The sequence below is a fragment of the Rhinopithecus roxellana genome, chromosome 5 (genome assembly GCF_007565055.1).
Source record: "Rhinopithecus roxellana isolate Shanxi Qingling chromosome 5, ASM756505v1, whole genome shotgun sequence".
Taxonomy (NCBI): domain Eukaryota; kingdom Metazoa; phylum Chordata; class Mammalia; order Primates; family Cercopithecidae; genus Rhinopithecus; species Rhinopithecus roxellana.
Window position 1 is genome coordinate 132,087,293 of NC_044553.1, and position 22,169 is coordinate 132,109,461.

At 44.4% G+C, this 22,169-nt stretch overlaps 1 protein-coding gene across 5 annotated transcripts in view; it reads right to left on the bottom strand.

Moving 5' to 3' along the window:
• Positions 1-22,169, bottom strand: part of ENTPD5 (ectonucleoside triphosphate diphosphohydrolase 5 (inactive)) — a 59,273-nt gene that overhangs the window by 25,011 nt on the left and 12,093 nt on the right. For 4 of the 5 annotated variants that reach the window (XM_030930879.1, XM_010382620.2, XM_030930881.1 and 1 more), the window contains exons 4-5: positions 2,074-2,360; positions 704-783 (exon numbers count right to left, since the gene is read on the bottom strand). In XM_030930879.1, the coding sequence (XP_030786739.1) occupies positions 704-783; positions 2,074-2,360 (367 nt within the window). Of the gene's footprint in view, positions 1-703; positions 784-2,073; positions 2,361-19,273; positions 19,399-22,169 lie in introns of all 5 variants that reach the window. The other variant, XM_030930882.1, reaches the window with a different exon arrangement.

Consider the following 22,169-nt stretch of genomic DNA (forward strand, 5'->3'; position numbering starts at 1 on the left):
ATCCATATATCCTCTCAGTTCTCCAAACTCAAATCATTTTTAACATCAGGCATTTGGGTAATGATTATTCTTGTGACACTGAATAATAAACACCTTTACATTTGCTCCCCAAGTTTAACATTCTGCCGTATTCTATTTTATTTCAACGTGGCCTCAGATACATAGGATGCAATATGTTGTGGGTGCTCAAATATGAAATACAGTTACCACAAACTCTCTATTCATCTTCTACCACCAAAGATTTTTGTCATCACAGGTTGTTGCCTAATTTCTCAAGTATAGGTATGGTTCCATCCTGCATCAAGGCACTCTGAAATGGAGTTCACTGCTCACCCTCCCTTCAACTGCCGTGTTTATACATCATACCCTATAGAGCTTCATGTCTATCTTCTGCATTTACATGAACAAATGCAACTGATGGCTTCAACTCAAAATTTTAAACAGTAAGTACACAGGGAACAATCTCTTCAAAGCTAGTGTCATCCTTAAATTACCACAACCAATTTACCAGCCTTCTTCCGCCCAGCCTTCATGAGCGTGGGAAATATAATTAATGTTATCCAGGAGATTAGCTGAGGAGAGAAAGCTGATCTCACACATGACCTCAATCTCATTAGTGAGTAGCAGGAAATATTTAACAGCAGTGGTGTCATCAAGTTATCAAGGCATTGAGAATCTAAACATCATATCATAAGAAACTCACCTGCTTAGGTTGATCTACAAAAGCAGAAAGTCCTGGCTTCACAGAATCAAAAACTTCTCCTTCTAGAATTGGAAGCTGTCCTATTTTGTCCACGGAACAAAACAGAAGAGAGAGCTGGTTACCAAAAGTTAGGCTGCTTCAGATGCTGGGCTCTGCAAGCTTTCCTATGACTTCCCTGAAGTTATCCCAAATGATCCCACTTGTGAGGAATATCTTGCAGGAGTACTAGAAAGAGGGACTAGAGCAACCTCTGAGGGTCCATTTCTGCTACCATTTCTCTGGTGGACACCTAGCTCCTCCGCCTTTCCCCAGGCTCCATAAGTTACCTGAGGAAAAAAAACTGACAATGCAGAAAAAGTTAATCTTTCAGGGTCTCCTAGCCTCGTGTCCAAGGATGGCAGTGAAATTCTCATGTGATCCTTCTCCCAAAACCACTCCCCATATTCTGAATATTACGGATCCCTGGAGTATCCCATGTTTAGAGAAGAGGAAGAACAAATTATAGCTATTCTTTTTGAACACATGGGTTTCAGACTACAGGCAGCCCAGCTCTCTAATTTCACACTGAATTAAAACCATGTGCTCTGGGCAAGCATGGTGACTCACATCTAAAATCTCAACACTTTGGGAGGCTGAGGTGGGAGGATCACTTGAGCCCAGGAGTTTGAGGCCAGCCTGAGCAGGTCTCTACAAAAAATTTTATGTTTTTTTTTTTTTTTGGAGATGGAGTCTTGCTCTGTCACCTAGGCTGGAGTGCAGTGGTGCGATCTTGGCTCACTACAACCTCCACCCACCGGGTTCAAGCAATTCTCCTGCCTCAGCCTCCTGAGTAGCTGGGATTACAGGCACATGCCACCACACCCAGCTAATTTTTGTATTTTTAGTAGAGATGGGGTTTCACTGTGTTGGCCAGGCTGGTCTTGAACTCCTGACCTCAGGTAATCCCAAAGTGCTGAGATTACAGGCGTGAGCCACAGCACCCGGCTACAAAAAACTTTAAAATGAGCTGGGCATGGTGGCACACACCTGTAGCCCCAGCAACTCAGGGGGCTGAGGTGGAAGGATTGCTTGAGCCCAGGAGGTCAAGGGTGCAGTGATGTGTCATCATGCCACTGCACTACAGATCAGGCAACAAAGCAAGACTTTGTCTCAAAAAAAAATTTAAAAAATAAAAATGAAAAAAACAAAACAAACAAAAAAACTCCAAATAAACCATATGTTCAATTGTAGTTCAAAGTTCTCTGAAGAAAGACATCCGCTAGGTGTTCAATTCTGTAATTCACATAATAAACTCTAAGCGTATTTGTTTCTGGGAGGAGATTCTAAAGTGTGGATTTACAGACTCTAGTAAGGGTCCCAGTTGCACTTACCTGGCATTTTCTGCACAAAGGTGTAAACATGAATTCGAGTTCCAGTGCTCCCTGCATCAAACATAATTCCATACAAGGTGCTGGCACTGACATTGATGGGGCACATGGAAGACAGGAAGATACCCTCAAACCAAGTCTGCTGGTCCCTGTGGGAGACAGGGCTGCAAACACAGGATACCACCAGCATGAAAAAGACTGCGCCCTGAGAAGTGGCCATTCTTTTCCCAAGATGTGGCTGGGTGGAGGCTTTTGTTGCAGAAGCAATCCTGTTCACACACCTGCAGAGGCTTATAGGACAAAGACACACAAGTCAGACCAATCACCTTTTTTAGTTACACCTATAAAAGAAGAAACACTCACTCCTGGGCCCAGGGTGTTCCTTCTCTGTTCTAATAACCTGTATAACAAGCTAAACCAGGGTAACGTGGGCTCTTAGCACCTTTTCTGAAGGGTATCTGGTTCCAAAAGGAAATTGGAATTGAAGATATATTTTCCCATGTTTTGCTTTTTAAAAATTAATACAAAGTAATTGTACATATTTATGGTATACATGTGATATTTTGATATATGCAGACAATGTGTAAAGATCAAATCAGAGAATCTAAGATATCTGTTACAACATTTATCATTTTTTGTGTTGGAAACATTTCAAATCCTCTAGCTATTTGGAAATACACAATAAAATATTGTTAACTATAGTCACCCCACTGAACTATGAAACACTAGAACTTATTCCTTTTATCTAATTGTAAGTTTGTACCCATTAACCAACTTGTCTTCATCTCTCCACACCCCACCACCCTTCCCAGCCCGTCTGGTAACTGTCATTCTACTCTACTTCCATGAGCTCCCATATGTGAGAACATGCAGTATGTATCTTTCTGAGCCTGGCATGTTTCACTTAACATAATGACCCATGCTTTGCTTTTTTTTTTGGAGACAGAGTCTCACTCTGTCGCCCAGGCTGGAGTGCAGTGGCACAATCTCAGCTCACTGAAACCTCCGCCTCCCGGGTTCACGCGATTCTCCTGCGTCAGCCTCCTGAGTAGCTGGACTTACAGGGGCACACCACCATGCCCAGCTAATTTTTGTATTTTTACTAGAGATGGGGTTCCACCACGTTGGTCAGGTTGGTCTTGAACTTCTGACCTCGTGATCCACCAGCCTCAGCCTCCCAAAGTGCTGGGATTACAGGTGTGAGCCACTGTGCCCAGCCATTTTGCTTTTAATTATAGGGTGGGGGCCGGAAACAGTGGCTCCCGCCTATAATTCCAGCACTTTGGGAGGCCCAGATGGGAAGATTGCTTGGGTCTAGGAGTTCACTACCAGCCTTGGCAACAGAGCGAGAGCCCTGTCTCTATTTAAAAAAAAAAAAAAAAAAAATTGGCTGGGCACCATGGCTCATGCCTCTAATCCCAGCACTTTGGGAGGCCAAGGTAGGAGGATCACATGAAGTCAGGAGCTCGACACCAGCCTGGCCAATATGGTGAAACCCCGTTTCTACTAAAAATACAAAAATTAGGCCGGGCCCAGTGGCTCATGCCTGTAATCCCAGCACTTTGGGAGGCCGAGGTGGGCAGATCACTTGAAGTCAGGCGTTCAAGAACAGCCTGGCCAACATGGTGAAACCCCATCTCTAAGAATATACAAAAATTAGCTGGGCATGATGGCAGATGCCTATAATCACAGCTACTGGGGAGGCTGAGGCAGGAAAATTGCTTGAACCTGGGAGGCAGAGGTTGTAGTGAGCAGAAATCGTGCCAATGCACTCCAGCTTGGGTGACAGAGCAAGACTCCATCTCAAAAAAAAAAAAAAAAAAAAAAAAAATTTAGCTGGGCATGGTGGCAGGAGCCTGTTAATCCCAACTACTCGGGAGGTTGAGGTGGAAGAATCACTTGAGCCCGGGAGGTGACGATTGCAGTGAACTGTGCCTCCATATCTGGCTTTTTTTTTTTTTTTTGGTAGAGATGGGTTCTGCCATGTTGCCCAGGCTGGTCTTGAACTCCTGGGCTCAAGAGATCCACCTGCCTCAGCCTCCCAAAGCGCTGGGATTCCAGGCATGAGCCACTTCACCTGGCCATATTTGTTATTACTGGGAAATAATTTTTTAAATGTATAGGAGGTTTTGTTTGTTTGTTTGTTTGTTTTTCATCATTCTGCAACAAAGCCATTATAGTGAGTTTGAATGGTCTTAAAACCTGTGATAAAAAACACTTGTGGCTGGGTGCAGAGGCTCACACTTGTAATCTCAGCACTTTGGGAGGCCAAGGCAGGTGGATCATGTGAGGTCAGGAGTTCAAGACCAGCATGACCAATATGGTGAAACCCCATCTCTACTAAAAATACAAAAATGAGCCAGGCATGGTGGCGTGCACTGGTAGTCCCAGCTACTCGGGAGGCTGAGACAGGAGAATTGCTTGAAACTGGGAGGCAGAGGATGCAGTGAGCCAAGATCGTGCTACTGCACTCCAGCCTGGACAACAGAGTGAGACTCTGTCTCAAAAAAAAAAAAAAAAACAAAAACAAAAAAACACTTGGTAGTGTTCAATGGAATAATGGCATCCATCCTTCATAGTTGCTTTACTAGCAACTTTTTTCCCCTCTTTTTTTCTGGATGGACATTAAATGAGAAACAAAAAAATTAAGTGCTTTTTGTTTTGGTGATTTGTATCTGGCCTCCTGTAAAGCTCAGACTGTGTCCTGTGATCTCATCCACAAAGGAGAACTGGATTTCCTCAAGGTCAGGGTTTCTTAATCTTAGCACTGTTTACATTTAGGGGCCAGGAGTAGTGGCTCACACTTGTAATCCCGGCACTTTAGGAGGCCAACGCCGGCGGATCACTTAAGGTTAGGAGTTCAAGACCAATCTGGCCAATGTGGTGAAATCCCATTTCTAATAAAAATACAAAAATTAGTTAGTTGTGGTGGTGTGTGCCTGTAATCCCAGCTACTCAGGAGGCTGAGACAGTAATATCACTTGAACCCAGGAGGCGGAGACTGCAGTGAGTCAAGATTGCACCACTGTGCTCCAGCCTGGGGGACAGAGCAAGACTGTCTCAAAAACAAAAAACAAAAAACAACAACCAAAAAAAAGCAAGACAATTAGGGCTGGATAGGTTTTTGATGTGGGCACCGTCCTGTGTAAGGTAGGGTGTTTAGCAGTATCCCCAGCCTCTACCCACTAGAGGTCAGTAGCACATCCCACCCCTCCACCCACAACCAGTTGTGATAAACAAAAACGTCTCCAGACATTGCCAGCTGTCTGCTGGCTACTTTTCTTGCTCTATACATTTACATATAAAATATATTCTAGGTATTTTAATTTTATGTTTATTTTTAAAATATTTTTTAAATAGCCTGTAATCCCAGCCACTTGGGAGCCTGAGGCAGGATAATTGCTTGAACCCGGGAGGCGGAAGTTGCGGTGAGCTGAGATAGCACCATTGTACTCCAGCCTGGGTAACAAGAGCAAAACTCCATCTCAAAAAAAAAAAAAAGTATATATACACATATTTTTAATATTTTCATATATATGTATGTATATAAAAATATTTTTTCTCTGCCATTTTCTTCTGGTATTAATGAATAATGCTATATCTCTCCTCTAAGGCAAGGCCTCCTGACTTGCACTTTATGTACTTTGCACCAAACAGTTTTGGGTCTTCTGATCCAGCTTTCATCTCTGGATCTCTTATGCAAGTCATAGTTTACTAGTTAAGTGACAAGATCTCATTCCAAAGTTCCCATTGCCCAGGGCCTTCAGCTCTAAAAAAATACTTTGTATATTTGGAGTACAGATTAAGGATTCCCAATCATCTAAACTTTATTGAGTATCTAGGGTTTATCAAAATGTCTCCCTCCCCAAGGTGACATATTACATAAAATAAAGCAAATTAGGCCACGCGTGGTAGCTCACGCCTGTAAGCCCAGCACTTTGGGAGGCCAAGGTGAATAGATCACTTGAGGTCTGGAGTTTGAGACCAGCCTGGCTAACATGGTGAAATCCCGTCTCTATTAAAATACAAAAAGAATTAGGCATGGTGGCGCATGCCTGTAGCCCCAGTTACTTGGGAGGCTGAGACAGGAGAATTGCTTGAACCTGGCAGGCAAAGGCTGCAGTGAGTGGAGATTGTGCCACTGCACTCCAGCCTAGGCGACGGAGCAAGACTGTCTCAAAAAAAAAAAAAAAAAAAAAAAAAAAAAAAGCTGGGCGCGGTGGCTCAAGCCTGTAATCCCAGCATTTTGGGAGGCCGAGATGGGCGGATCACAAGGTCAGGAGATCGAGACCATCCTGGCTAACATGGTGAAACCCCGTCTCTACTAAAAAAATACAAAAAACTAGCCGAGCGAGGTGGCGGGCGCCTGTAGCCCCAGCTACTCGGGAGGCTGAGGCAGGAGAATGGCGTGAACCTGGGAGGCGGAGCTTGCAGTGAGCTGAGATCCGGCCACTGCATTCCAGCCTGGGCGACAGAGCGAGACTCCGTCTCAAAATAAAAATAAATAAATAAATAAATACACAAAACTAGCCGGGCGAGGTGGCGGCGCCTATATTCCCAGCTACTCGGGAGGCTGAGGCAGGAGAAAGGCGTTAACCCGGGAGGCGGAGCTTGCAGTGAGCTGAGATCCGGCCACTGCACTCCAGCCTGGGCGACAGAGAAAGACCCCGTCTCAAAAAAAAAAAAAAAACAAATTAAAGTTAAATGCAGCTGGGTGTGGTGGCTCACGCCTATAATCTCAGCACTTTGAGAGGCCAAAGCAGGCGGATCACTTGAGGTCAGTAGTACAAGACCAGCCTGGGTAACACGGCGAAACGCCCTCTCTGCTAAAAATACAAAAATTAGCCGGGCATGGTGGTACAGGCCTGTAGTACCAGCTATTTGGGAGGCTGAAGCACGAGAATCGCTTGAACCTGGGAGGTGGAGGTTGCAGTGAGCTGAGACTGCGCCACTGCACTCTAGTCTGAGAGACAGAGTGAGATTCTATCTCAAAATAAATAAATAAAATAAAGTTAAGTATATTTGGAATTTTAAAATATTTAGGCTGGGCAAAGTGGCTCATGCCTATAATCCCAGCACTTCGACAGGCCAAGGTGGGTGGATTGTTTGAGCTCAGGAGTTCAAGACCAGCTTGGGCAACATGACGAAACCCCATCTCTACCAAAAGTACAAAAATTAGCTGGGCATGGTGACATGCACCTGTGGTCCTAGCTACTTGGGAAGCTGGAGGTGAGAGGATCTCTGGCTCCCGGGAAGGTAAGGTTTAGTGAGCTGTGATTGCGCTACTGCACTCCAGCCTAGGTACAGAGTGAGACTCTGTCCCAATAAATAAATAAATAAAATATTCAAAATAACTAGAGTTGATCTTAGGTACTACAAAAGCAGAGTTGGAACCATCCGTTTGAACGCTATTCAAGGTTGAACTTCTATCCTGTAGTTAAGAATAAGAGCTGTTGGTTAGGAGAGGAACAAACAAAATTGTTTGACCTTTTACAATCCCAAACAAAGGAAACGTCATCCCAGGAAATAAACCACTGATACAGGACAGCTGTCTGGCCAGGTTCACACTCTGGCTGATTCTTTTACAGCAAATGAGCTAGACATATAGATCAAACTAAATAACTCAAAACAGAAACAACTCTTCAGAGTCTCTGAGTGTTAACAGATCCTTGCTTTGTCCAACTCTTGGTCCCTCTTCTCCCTCAGAAAGTGAATTAATGGTATTCTAGGCAGCAGCTTTCCTTCCTCTCTGTGCCTGCAGTTTCTTCAGGGGTCACCCATATTTTGTATTAATATATCACTGTAGTTTTTGAAAAACCTCTCCAGGTTCTATTTCTATTAAGTAAATATTTGTTTTTCTTCCAGAGATTTCAAAGGCGAAAAAAAGCATCCTAAGTATCTGTTTTCACAAGAAAACAAAGAACAAACAAACAAAAAACCCTGCAGAGTCATACCAGTTGTTCAGTGTAAAATCAAACGATAGATTTGAGAGAAAGCAAAGGATGAACAAATAGAATGCCCCTTTCTGCTCTCAGTAACTACATTCTAACACCACTTGCAATCACACTTTTAAGATTAGTTATTTTTAAATGGCATTAGGTATTATTTTATTTTTTCAAATTTTATTTATTTATTTATTTATTTATTTATTTATTTATTTATTTAGAGGTGAGTCTCACTCTGTTGCCCAGGCTGCAGTGCAATGGTGCACTGTTGGCTCACTGCAACCTCTGCCTCCCGGAATCAAGAAATTCTCTTGCCTCAGCTTCCCTAGTAGCTGGGATTACAGGCGCACATCAACACACCCGGCTAATTTTTTGTATTTTTAGTAGAGACGGGGTTTCACCACGTTGGCCAGGCTAGTCTCAATCTCCTGACCTCAGGCGATCCACTCGCCTCGGCCTCCCAAAGTGCTGGGAAAACAGGCACGAGCCACCGCACCCGGCAATGTAAGCCATTTTAAAATAATGTGCCAGGCGCAGTGGCTCACGCCTGTAATCCCAGCACTTTGGGAGGCCGAGGTGGGTGTATCACTTGAGGTCAGGAGTTCGAAACCAGACTGGCCAACATGGTGACAACCCATCTCTACTAAAAATACAAAAATTAGGCAGGTGCAGTGGCAGGCACCTGTAATCCCAACTACTTGGGAGGCTGAGTCAGGAGAATCGCTTGAACCTGGGAGGCAGAGGTTGCAATGAGCTAAGATTGTGCCAGCACTCCAGCCTGGGCGACAGAGCAAGACTCCATCTCAAAAAAAAAAAAAAAAGGCTTACATTTATAGAATGACATTCTATTTTACAGAACCCCAGTCTGTACAGCTTGCTCATTCACTATATTAAAATCTTTGCTCAAATATGTCAGCTTCTCAGTGAGACCTTCCTTGTCCACCTTATTTAAAATTATAACCCATCTGACCACATGCATGTTTTCCTACCTTCCTTTTCTGTTTATTTTTCTCCACAGGACTTTTTATCATCTAACACATTATATAATTCACTTTTATTTTCATAATTCCTGTTTCCTGCTACCTTTTACCCACTATGTGAACTATACATAGGTAGGCAGAATTTTTTTTTTTTTTTTTTGATACAGTCTTGCTCTATCACCCAGGCTGGAGTGCAGTGCACCTCACTGCAACCTCCGCTTCCTGGGTTCAAGCGATTCTCATGCCTCAGCCTCCCAAGTAGCTGGGATTACAAGCATGTGCCACCACGCCTGGCTAATTTTGTATTTTTAACAGAGACAGGTTTTGCCATGTTGGCCAGGCTGGTCTCAAACTTCTGGTCTCAAGCGATCTGCCCACCTCAGCCTCCCAAAGTGCTGGGATTACAGGCATGAGCCACCTTGGCTGGCCCATAGGCAGGAATTTTTATCTGTTTTGTTTTTTATGTGTTCCTGGTGCTGGAATGGTGGTGTGAGCACACAGTAGATATTGAATGAATACTCCAAAGGGATAAACAATAATACAGTAACTCAGGCACTAGATCTCATCCATTTAATAAAAATATAACAGCTGGTTGGGTACAGTGGCTCACACCTGTAAATGTGCCACTGCACTCCAGCCTGAGTGACAGAGACAGACTCTATCTCAAATAATAATAATAACTGACTGTTTTCCAAAAGGAGATTACCCAGCCCTTGAAAAAATCACAATTCCAAGCTTCCAGTGAAGGTTTTCCCCACATTTGTTATATAAAGGTGACATTTATCCAAATGTGTCAAGTTTTATATGCTACTCAAAATAGTACAGATAGGCGTACTTTTTATAGACTAGGGAGGTATGTATACATCAGTACATTTAAATCTACTCCTTTCAGAATTGGTCTTCTCATTTTCTCCTGCTCACTATCTCTTATTCACCCCCAACAAAGCCCTGTTTCCAATTCTTTTTGTTGAGACTCCGGTGCCAGCCAGTGTTTGTCACTATCTCCATCTCCTTCTATGGTCTTTTGTGTCTCTTTATACCTGGAGTAAACATGAATCCTCCCCACTCAGCTTTCCCAGAGCGTCACACTCTGGCTTCCCTTCTTTCATGTCCCCAGAAGCCTGAGAGACCACAATCACAGAGGACCTGGGCCCCATTCATGTGCTTACCAGCTGTGTCTGCCTGTTCCGAGTCCTTGCCTTCGCTGCAGGTTGTCTTTTGCTCTTTGCTCCTGTTTCAGCTCTTCTTAATCAAGCAAGCCTCATGAACCACATTCACCTTTGTGCCAGTTTGCAACTAACAGTGTGGCATTTTGCTAACTCACTCCCTTCTCTATCCTTCTCTCCTCCCTTACTCTCTTTTTCTCTGGGTACACAATTGGTTCATCTACTTTTATGATAGTTAACTGCCAACTAGTAGGACTAGTGCTTATAGGGTGCAAGTTGCTCAGGAACTAATTTCTGTGTTTTTGTTAGCCAAATAGAAAAGTTAATAGCACTTCTCAATGCCTTCCATCCGTGACACAGAATTTAGAAACATGGTTGGAACATAACTTGGTCTCTTAAAAAAAAAACAACTTTAGATACCTGGGCATTGAACTGTCTAATTAATAAGCATGTACTGAGTATCTAATATATACCAGCCACTCTGCTAGGTTCTTGATATACACAGTGGAATCAGATATAGGCTCAGATATAGAAGAAATTTCAGCTTACTGGAGAAAATAGGGCTGGGCACAGTGGCTCATGCCTGTAATCTCAGCACTTTGGAAGGTCGAGGCAGGAGGATTACTTGAGGCCAGGATTTCAAGACCACCCTAGGCAACACAATGAAGCTCTGTCTCTACAAAAATAAAAAAATTAGCTTGGCATGGTGGCATGCACCTGTAGTCCCAGCTACTCAGAAGGCTAAGGTGGGAGGATCGCTTGAGCCTAGGAGGTGAAGGCTGTGTGAACCATGATTGTATCACTGCACCCCAGCCTGGGCTACAGAGCAAGAACCTGTCTCAAAAAACAAACAAACAAAGAAACAAAACCCAGACAAGTAAACCAATGGCTGTAATGTACTGTGATAAGTTCTCTGACAGAAATGCACATAAAGTGCTACAGGAACCGATATAAGGGATTAGAAACTCGGCTTGGAAGGGGAAAGGTGAAGGTGGGATGGGACTGGGAGGCTTCTTGAGGGAAGAGAGGTAGGAATTATCCTGGGAAAACGACACAAGGAGAATTCTGAGAACTTCAAGTATTAAGAGCTTGGTATAGCTGGAATATCGAGGTGTACCAGAATAAAGACGGCCAATAAAAAAAGGGCTCTGGAAGCAGAGAACCAGATTTCAAAAGAAGTGGACTTGTTTTCCTTTCCCATAGTGACATGTGATTGTTAGTTATGTCTTTCTGTTCCCTCCCTAAGCAAATATCATTTTGATTGACTTGGATAAAATGACACAGTATCTCACAACAGTGGACAATGGGATAGCTGACTAGAAAGGTCCACCAAAAGGTCCAAAAAGAGTGAAATGTAAAAGCTCCCACTGACAATTCATCTGAGCTCCATAGAAAAGCTAGCCTTAACAAGTTAAAAATTAAACATAAGACAAGTTTAAAATGTAACTAGAATGTAATCAGTAAGCTGAACTATGGAACCAATATAGTCAAACCACCCAGTGTGTAAGTAAGCCAAGCCAAGCCAAGCCAAACCAAGGTAGGTCTAATAAGCTAAGTTCAAGACAGGCTGCAGCAGAGTGAGATATGCCTCATTTGAGGATATAACTTAAGACCTACATACCTAATACAAAGGGCCACAGCCCTGACACACCTTGCTATCTGAAGGATGTCTAAGGTGGGGGGTGCATGATATCTTTTGTATTCCCAAAGTCAAGTATTAATATTAGGCCTGGAACATGCTGGACACCAGTAATTGAATCCCAAATGGACTTGGTACAATTAGGCTAATGGAATATGCAGGCAGAAGCAATAGGGCAAGGAGTACTCCCTTTCCCAGTGTACCATGACGGCCTATGTATCACATGTCCAACTCCCAGTTCCCCTCCAAACCAGCCCATGGATAGGGCATGTGAAGCCTATTTATTCACATATTAATTCATTCATTTGGCCATTTGTTACAGGCAGAAAGAATGAGGGCTGTGACCAACTCAGTATACCACTGGAGGCTATATGAGCAAACAGAAAACTGTTCTCATGAAAGCAGAATGTTGGAAAACTGAAAAACTGCGTCTGCCGCCAGAAGGGGTGCTGAGGGCAGTCATATCCCCAGCACAATGTTCTTTGTGATTATCTATAGGAACATCTGAAGCCTGTTGTACAAAGAAAGCAATTATGTATACCTGTGATAAATCAAGCAGCTGACCAACCGTTAACTCTCCCTCCCTGCTCTTTCTACCTAATAAATACCAAAGGCTGTAGAAGCAGCTCAGGGCTGCCTTTGCTCAGTAGAAGCAAGGAGCCCCCTGACCCCTTCTTTCAAAACAGATCCTTTTGTCTTTGTCTTTATTTCTGCGTTCGTTCCCTTTGTTCACCCCGTAGTAACTGACAGTGACAGCCATTCCAGAAATTAGCAATTTCTTACTGCTGCTTGCAAGTACAGCATGCAAAGATAAATCATCTAAGAAACTTTAAGAAACCCTAAGAAGGCCGGGCGCGGTGGCTCAAGCCTGTAATCCCAGCACTTTGGGAGGCCGAGACGGGTGGATCACAAGGTCAGGAGATCGAGACCATCTTGGCTAACACGGTGAAACCCCGTCTCTACTAAAAATACAAAAAACTAGCCGGGCGAGGTGGCGGGCAACTGTAGTCCCAGCTGCTCGGGAGGCTGAGCCAGGAGAATGGCGTGAAACCGCGAGGCAGAGATTGCAGTGAGCTGAGATCCGGCCACTGCACTCCAGCCTGGGCGACAGAGCGAGACTCCGTCACAAAAAAAAAAAAAAAAAAAGAAACCCTAAGAAACTATACTAAGTTGGAGAAAAAATACATGTCCATAAATTACCTCCATAAAGTGAAAATGTGTCAAGCAGCACAGTTACTATGCTCTGAAACTTCAAAGCTGGGATGATAGGGAAGGCTCTGTGAAAAAGGTGGTATCTGAGGAGGGGCCTGAGGAGGGAAATGAATTAGGACAGGCAAGGAGTGCTTTTAAGGAATAAAACCATGAATCAAGACATGGATGTGGAAAAGGGATGGGGGTCCCTGGGGAACAGTGAATGATCAGTTTGACCAACTATAGTAGGAAATAAAGTTGAAAAGGCAGGTTGAGTTCACATAGTAGAGGACACCAAATACTCAGCTAAGGAGTTTGGACTTTACTCTGCAGGTGATAGGAAGCCACTGAAGATATTGAACAAGGGAGTATCCAAATACAAATCTGGTAGTTACATGTAAGGACTGCAATCAGGAGCCTTGTCAGGACCACTCAACTGCTTAATTGTACAAATGTTTACTGATGCCTACTAAGTGCTAGATGCCAGAAAAGTCAAGGTGAGGAAAACAGACCTTTTTATTCAAGATGATGAGTCTGGCAGAGGTGGCAGACATATATAAAAATAACCGTAACTTTTAAAACTAAGCATAAAAATGGTAAAGAAGCTAACTGTGGTACCTCACGCCTGTAATGCCAGCACTTTGGGAGGCCGAGGTGGGCGGATCACCTCAAGTTAGGAGTTTGTGACCAGCCTGGCCAATGTGGCGAAACCCCGTATCTACTAAAAATACAAAAATTACCCAGGTTTGGTGGCACAGGCCTGTAATCTCAGCTACTCAGGAGACTGAGGAATGAGAATTGCTTGAACTCAGGAGGCGGAGGTTGCAGTGAGCCAAGATCGCACCATTGCACTCCAGCCTCGGTGACAGAGTAAGACTCTGTCTCAAAAAAAAAAAAAAAAAAAAAAAAAAAGGCCGGGCGCAGTGGCTCATGCCTGTAATCCCAGCACTTTGGGAGGCCAAGGTGGGCGGATCACGAGGTCAGGAGATCGGGACCATCCTGGCTAACATGGTAAAACCCCGTCTCTACTAAAAATACAAAAAATTAGCCGGGCATGGTGGCGGGCGCCTGTAGTCCCAGCCACTCGGGAGGCTGAGGCAGGAGAATGGCGTGAACCTGGGAAGTGGAGTCTGCAGTGAGCCAAGATCGCGCAACTGCACTCCAGTGTGGGTGACAGAACAAAACTCCGTCTCAGAAAAAAAAAAAAAAAAAAAAGGTAGGCCGGGCATGGTGGGTCACTCCTGTAATCCCAGCACTTTGGGAAGCCGAGGCGGGAGGATCATAAGATCAGGAGTTCGAGACCAGACTGACCAACATGGTAAAACCCTGTCTCTACTAAATATACAAAAATTAGCCAGGTACGGTGGCGCGTGCCTATAATCCCAGCTACTCAGGAGCATAAGGCAGGAGAATTGCTTGAACCTGGGAGGTGGAGGTTGCAGTGAGACAAGATCGCGCCACTGCACTCTAGCCTGGGCGATAGAGCGAGACTCCGTCTCAAAAAAAAAAAAGGTAAAGGGCCAGGAGCGGTAGCTCACACCTGTAATCCCAGCACTTTGGGAGGCCCAGGTGGGCGGATCATGAGGTCAGGAGTTCCAGACCAGCCTGACCAACATGATGAAACCCTGTCTCTACTGAAAATACAAAATTAGCTAGGCGTGCTGGCATGCCCCTGTAATCCCAGGCACTGCACTCCAGCCTGGGCGACAGAGTGAGACTCTGTCTCAAAGAAAAAAAAACAAACAAACAAAAAAAAAAACAAGGTAAATAAACTGAAAACACAGGACTAACTCCCTAGAGGATTTGGAAACATATCAAGAAATGGCATTTGATGCCAGGCACAGTGGCTCACGCCTGTAATCCCAGCACTTTGGGAGGCCAAGGCAGGCAGATCGTTTGAGCTCAGGAGTTCAAGACCAGCCTGGGCAACATGATGAAACCTCATCTCCACCAAAAATACAAAAACTAGTCAGGCATGGTGGAATGCTCCTGTAGTCCCAGCTATTTGGGAGGCTGAGGTGGGAGGATTGCTTGAGGCCCCTGGGAGGTGGAGGTTGCTGTGAGCCGAGATTGCACCACTGCACTCCAACCTGGGTGACAGACTGAACCCTGTCTTAATTAAAAAAAATATATATATATAAACATATATAAAAGAAATGGCTGGGCACAGTGGCTCACACCTGTAATCCTAACACTTTGGAAGGCCAAAGAGGGGGAATTACCTGAGGTCAGGAATTCGGGACCAGCCTGGTCAATATGGTGAAACCCCATCTCTACAAAAAATACAAAAATTGGCCGGGTGTGTGGTATGCCTATAATTCCAGCTACTCGGGAGGCTGAGGTGGGCGAATTGCTCGAACCTGGGAGGCGAGGCTGCAGTGAGCCAACATCATGCCACTGCACCTCAGCCTAGGCAACAGAGCGAGACCCCGTCTCAAAAAAAAAAAAATGAAATGACATTTGAAGCGATCATGAAAAATGAACAGAAATAACTACAGAAAGAATAGAGACCAGATATGTATGAAGACCAGAGGGATTATGAACAGATGATAGGAAAAGTATAGTTTGATTTCATTTAAAAATTTCCTCAAGAGTCACATGCAGTGGCACGTGGCCACAGTCCCAGATACTCAGGAGGCTGAGGAAGGAGGGTCACTTGAGCCAAGGAATGCAAGTCCAGCTTACACAACATAGTGAGACCCTATCCATATGAAAATTAAAAATAATGATGAGGCCAGGTATGATGACTCATGCTTGTAATCCTAGCACTTTGGGAGGCCAAAGTGGGAGGATTGCTTGACCCCAGGAGTTTGAGACCAGCCTGGGCAATATGGTGAAATGCTATCTCTACAAAATATTAAAAAATTAGCAGGGTGTGGCTGGGCACAGTGTCTCATGTCTGTAATCCCAGCACTTTGGGAGGCTGAGGCGAGCAGATCACGAGGTCAAGAGCTCAAGACCATCCTGGCTAACACGGTGAAACCCCATCTCTAATAAAAATACAAAACATTAGCCAGGTGTGGTGGCAGGTGCCTGTAGTCCCAGCTACTCGGGAGGCTGAGGCAGGAGAATGGCGTGAACGTGGGAAGCGCGGTTTGCAGTGAGCCGAGATGGTGCCACTACACTGCAGTCTGTGCCTCAGAGCGAGACTCTGTCTCAAAATAAATAAATAAACAAATAAAACAAAAATTAGCTGGGCATGGTGGCACGCACCTGTAGTCCTAGCTACTCGGGAAGCTGAGGCAGGAAAATCGCTTGAAGCTGGGAGGCAGAGGTTGCAGTGAGCCCAGATCGCACCACTACACTCCAGCCTGGTGAGAGAGCAAGACTTCATCTCAAAAAAAAAAAAAAAAAAAAAAAAAAAAAGCCAGGTGTGGTGGTACACACCTGTAGTCGCAGCTATTTGGGAGGCTGAGGTATGAGGATCATTTGAGCCTGAGAAGAGGAGACTGAGGTGAACTGTGATTGCACTGCACCACTGTACTCCAGCCTAGGCGACAGAGTGAGACCATGTCTCAAATAATAATAATAATAATTAAAAGCCATCCTCAAGAATTTTTTACATGAATTTGAGAAACAAAAAGTAGAAGACTAGTGTAAGACGATATAGAAGAAGAGGGTTAGCATTTAATACAGAGGATAAAGATTGTGGTCAAAGGAACATAATCTGAGATTTAAAAAAAATAGTAACCAATATTTATGGAGATCTTAGTAGATGCCAAGCATGATGTTAAGTATTTTACATAGATTAACTCATCTAATCTCACATTACTGCTCTGTGAGTTGGGTACTATTATTAAGATTCCAATTTTATAAATGAGAAAACTGAGCTTAGAGAAACTAAGTATCTTAAGATCACATAGTAGTTAAGTGAAAAGAGCCAGAAACCAAACCCAGATGGTTTAATTCCAGAGCCACAGTCTTAACTACTAGGCCACCCAAGAAAGATTATCTAACAGGGCTCTTGGAAAAGATGGATATGGGAGTGGGGAGGCGAGTGTAGAGCACAGAATGGTCTGGGATGAGGCTGGAAAGTGAGACTTCTATCAGGATGTGAAAGTCTTACAGCAGTCTGACCTTCCTATATACAACCAAGAGCTTATTTATTTATTTATGTAGAGACAGAGTCTCACTATGCTACCCAGGCTGGTCTTGAACTCCTGGCCTCATGCAATCCTCCAGCCTCAGCCTCCTGAGTAGCTGGGATAACAGGGTCGAGCCATTGTGCCCAGCTAATCAAAAGCTTTTGAAGATCTTAATTTCCTGCTGTTGAATATATTTCCAGAATCCAACCATTTCTGACCACTTCCATTGCTACCACCTTCGCCCAAGCCACTATCATCTTTCATGTGATCTGCTAATATTGCCCTAACAGATCTTTCTGCTTTTATCCTCACCCCACTGGAGTCAGTCTTCCTTTAAAAGCAACCAAAGTCATCCTTTTATATAAATTAGAGTATGTCTCTGTATTATGCAAAATCCAGCACTGGCTCCCCATTTCAGAGAAACAAGGCCCTGACAATAGCCTTCTGCTTCCAACCCCACTACATCTCTGACCCCATCTATTAATAGTTTTCACCTTACCCTCTTCCCCAACACTGATCTCTGTGCTTATGTAACTCAGGCTCCTGCCTCAGGGCCTTCACTCTAAGCTGTCCCCACTGCCTAGAAATTATTTTCCTATATATCCACTTGATAAATTCCTGCAACTCTTTCAAACACTTGTTTAAATGTCACTTTCTTATTGAGACCTATTTAATACTATAACCTCTCTTTCACGTGCTCCCACCTCTACCTGCTTTCTCAACTCCCCTTACTCTGATCTACTTTTTCTTTTTTCCACACCACTTATCACATTCTAACACACTGGAAAGGCTACTTATTATATTTAGCGTCTGTGTTCCTCTGATAGAATACAAGCTCCTCAAGGGCAGAAATCTTTTTGTTTACTGATGTAACCCAAGAACCTAGAAGAGCGCCCAAGGTGGAGTTCACTAAAAACTGACAATAGAAATGGGCTGGGGTTTCTCTCAGCCTTAGCACCATTTTCTTGGACACCTCCACACCATGAGAGCCAAGTGGAGGAAGAAGCGAATGGACAGGCTGAAGTGCAAAAGAAGAAAGATGAGGCAGAGGTCCAAAAGTAAACCGCTAGCTTGTTGCATCGTGGAGGCCACAGGAGCAGAAACATGGAACGCCAGATGCTGGGGATGCTGGTACGAGTTGTGGGACTGCATGCTACTGTCTAGAGCTTGTCTCAATGGATCTAGAACTTTATCGCCCTCCGATCACTGATCACCTCTGAGATCCACCTTGCTCATAACCAAAACTGCCCATGTTGGTCTTTTGCCCTGGACCTGTGACATTCTGGACTATTTCTGTGTTTACTTGTGGAAGAGTGTAACCACCGTACAATAAATCACCTCTTCTGCTGTCTTAGCTGAAGAATCAAAAAAAAAAAAAAAAAAAAGAAAGAAAAAAGAAATGGACTGGGCATGGTGCCTCATGCCTGTAAATCCCAACACTTGGGAGGCTAAGGCAGGAGGATCACTTGAGGCCAGGAGCTTGAGACCAGCCTGGGCAACACAGCAAAACCTTCTCTATTTAAAAAAAAAATTTTTTTTAATGAAAACATCAGCCAGGCATGGTGGTGCACATTTGTAGTCCCAGCTACTTGGGAGGTTGAGGCAGAAGGATCACTTAAGCCCAGGAGTTCGAGGCTGCAGTGAGCTAGAATCATGCCACTGCACTCCACCCTGGGAGACAGAGCAAGACCCTGTCTCAAAAAATAAATTAATAAAGTAAATAAGTACATTTATTAAGCAATAAAAATATTTATTATCTCATCCCTTTTTTATTTTTTTGAGACAGAGTCTCCCTCTGTTGCCCAGGTTGGAGTGCAGTGGTGTGATCTTGGCTCACTGCAACTTCCACCTTCTGGGTTCAAATGATTCTCCTGTCATAGCCTCCAAAGTAGCTGGGATTACAGGCGCCCCCCACCACACCAGCTAATTTTTGTATTTCTAATAGGGATGGGGTTTTGTCATGCTGGCCAGGCTCAAACTCCTGACCTCAGGAGATCTGCCTGCCTTGGCCTCCCAAAGTGCTGGGATTACAGGTGTGTGCCACCGTGCCCGGCCTATCTCACCATTTCTGTGGTTTGGGAATGTGAGAGTGGTTTAATTGGATAGTTTTGGCTCTGAGGCTCTCATGAGATTGTAGTCAAGACGTAGGCTGGGGCTGCAGTCAATCTGAAGGTTTGACTAGGCCTGGAAGACCCACCTCCAAGACGGCTCACTCAGTGGTTGGCAAGTTGATGCCAGCTGTGGGCAGGAAGCCTCAGTAGCTCCCCGTGTAGATTCTCCATAGGGCTGCTTGAATATCTTTATAACACAGTAGCTGGCTTCCTCCAGAGCAGTCAATCCAAGAAGAGCAGGGCAGAAACAGTAATGTCTTTTATGACTTAGTCTGGGAAGTCATACACTGTCATATTTCTATATTCTAATGCTCATGCAGACCAACCCTGATGAAATGTACAAGGGGACTACACAAAGGCATGAATATTAGGAGGTGAGCATCATTGGGGAGCATCTTGGAGGCTGGCCACTGCAAGATGTAACCAGTATTTGTGTAATATTTTGTGGGTTTTTTTTCCCAGTATACCGTATATATATTTCAATAAACACATCTTACATACTTCTTATTTTAGGAACTGCATGTTATTCCAATGATAGTAATTGTTTTTGTTCATTTGTTTATTCTTAGAAAAAAATAATATATAGAAATAAGCCAGGTTAGCTGGGCGTGGTGGCACATGCCTGTAATCCCAGCTACTTGGGAGGCTGAGGCAGGAGAATCGCTTGAACCCGGGAGGCAGAGGTTCAAGTGAGCCGAGATCGCACCATTGCACTCCAGCCTGGGTGATAGAGTGAAACACAGTCTCAAAAAAAAAAAAAAAAGAAAAGAAAAAAAAAGAAATAAGCCAGGTGCGGTGGCTCATGCCTGCCTGGGCAAGAGAGTGAGACTCGGTCTCAAAAAAAAAAAAAGAAAAGAAATATAGGCAGGATTTCACTATGTTGGTCAGATTGCTCTCAAACTCCTGGCCTCAAGCAATCCTCCACCTCAGCCTCTCAACATGCTAGGATTACAGGTGTGAGCCACCACATCAGCTGATATTAACTCTTAAAAATGAACAACTGGCCAGGCGTGGTGACTCACGCCTATAATCTCAACATTTTGGAAGGGCGAGGGGGGCGGATCACCTGAGGTCAGGAGTTCAAGACCAGTCTGGCCAACATGGCGAATTCCCATCCCTACTAAAAATACAAAAATTAGCTGGGTGTGGTGGTGCACACCTGTAATCCCAGCTACTTAGGAGACTGAAGTAGGAGAATTGTTTGAACCCAGGGGGCGGAGGTTGCAGTCAGCCAAGATCATGACACTGCACTCCAGCCTGGGAGACAGAGCAAGACTCTGTCTCAAAAAAAAAAAAAAAAAAAAATTAGGTACGGTTGGGCGCAGTGGCCCACGCCTGTAATCCCAGCACTTTGGGAGGCCGAGGAGGGCAGATCATGAGGTCAGGAGACCAAGACCATCCTGGCTAACATGATGAAACCCCGTCTCTACTAAAAATATAAAAAATTGGGGGAAGGGATAGCATTAGGATATACCTAATGTAAATGACAAGTTAATGGGTGCAGCACACCAACATGGCACATACGTAACAAACCTGCACATTGTGCACATGTACCCTAGAACTTAAAGCATAATAAAAAATATATATATATATATAAAAAATTAGCTGGGTGTGGTGGTGCATGCCTGTAGTCCCAGCTACTCAGGAGGCTGTGGCAGGAGAATTGCTTGAACCCGGGAGGCAGAGGTTGCAGTGAGCTGAGATCACGCCACTGCACTCCAGTCTAGGTGACAGAGCAAGACCCCATCTTGGGGGAAAAAAAAAAAAACTGGTACTGAAGAGGTATTTGGTGAAAAGGGACACGACTGACAACTGGAACAGATTTGAAAACCACAGAAAAATTTTATAGCAATATTTTTCAAGTCAATAAAACTAATAAAAAGGTTTATTTAAAAGTCAGCTTTTGAGCTGAGCATGGTGGACACACACCTGTAGTCTCAGCTACTCCAGAGGGTAAGGCAGGAAGATCTCTTGAGCCCAGGAGTTTGAGGCTGCAGTGAGCTATGATTGCACCACTGTACTCCAGCCTTGGTAACAAAGTGAGACCTTGCGTTGAAAAAAAAAATTTTTTTTTTTGAGATTGAGTCTCATTCTGTCGCCAAGGCTGGAGTGCAATGGTGTGATCTCGGCTCAGTGCAACCTGCACCTCCCAGGTTCAAGTGATTCTCCTGCCTCACCCTCTAGAGAAGATGGGATTACAGGCACCCGCCACCATGCTCAGTTAATTTTTTTGTATTTTCAGTAAAGATGGCGTTTCACTATGTTGGCCAGGCTGGTTTTGAACTACTGACCTCAAGTGATGCGCCCACCTTAGCCTCCCAAAGTGCTAGGATTACAAGCATAAGCCACCACCCTGGACAAAGAAAAAAAAATTTTTTTTTTTTTTTTTTTTTGAGACGGAGTCTCGCTGTGTCGCCCAGGCTGGAGTGCAGTGGCGCCATCTCGGCTCACTGCAAGCTCCGCCTCCGGGGTTCCCGCCATGCTCCCGCCTCAGCCTCCCGAGTAGCTGGGACTACAGGCGCCCGCCACCGCGCCCGGCTAGTTTTTTGTATTTTTTATTAGAGACAGGGTTTCACCGTGTTGGCCAGGAGGGTCTCGATCTCCTGACCTCGTGATCCGCCCGCCTCGGCCTCCCAAAGTGCTGGGATTACAGGCTTGAGCCACCGCACCCAACCGAAAAAAAATTTTTTTTAAACTCAGGTTTTCTTAGATCATTGTCAAGGACTTACATACAATAAGACCAGTGAACATGCAACCTCCTGGGGTAGAGACTGAACAGAATGAACTTCCAACAATATGAGCCAACAATATGAGCTGCCTCAAACTGGTAGGGAGGGAAGGGTCCTTGCTCCAAATCTGATCATGTTTCCAGAATAGATTCCCAGATCAGAGGGCTAGTTGAATGATATAGCCGTTTATTTTTTATTTTTTTCTTTTCTTTTTTTTTTTCTGAGACAGAGTCTCGCTCTGTCGTCCAGGCTG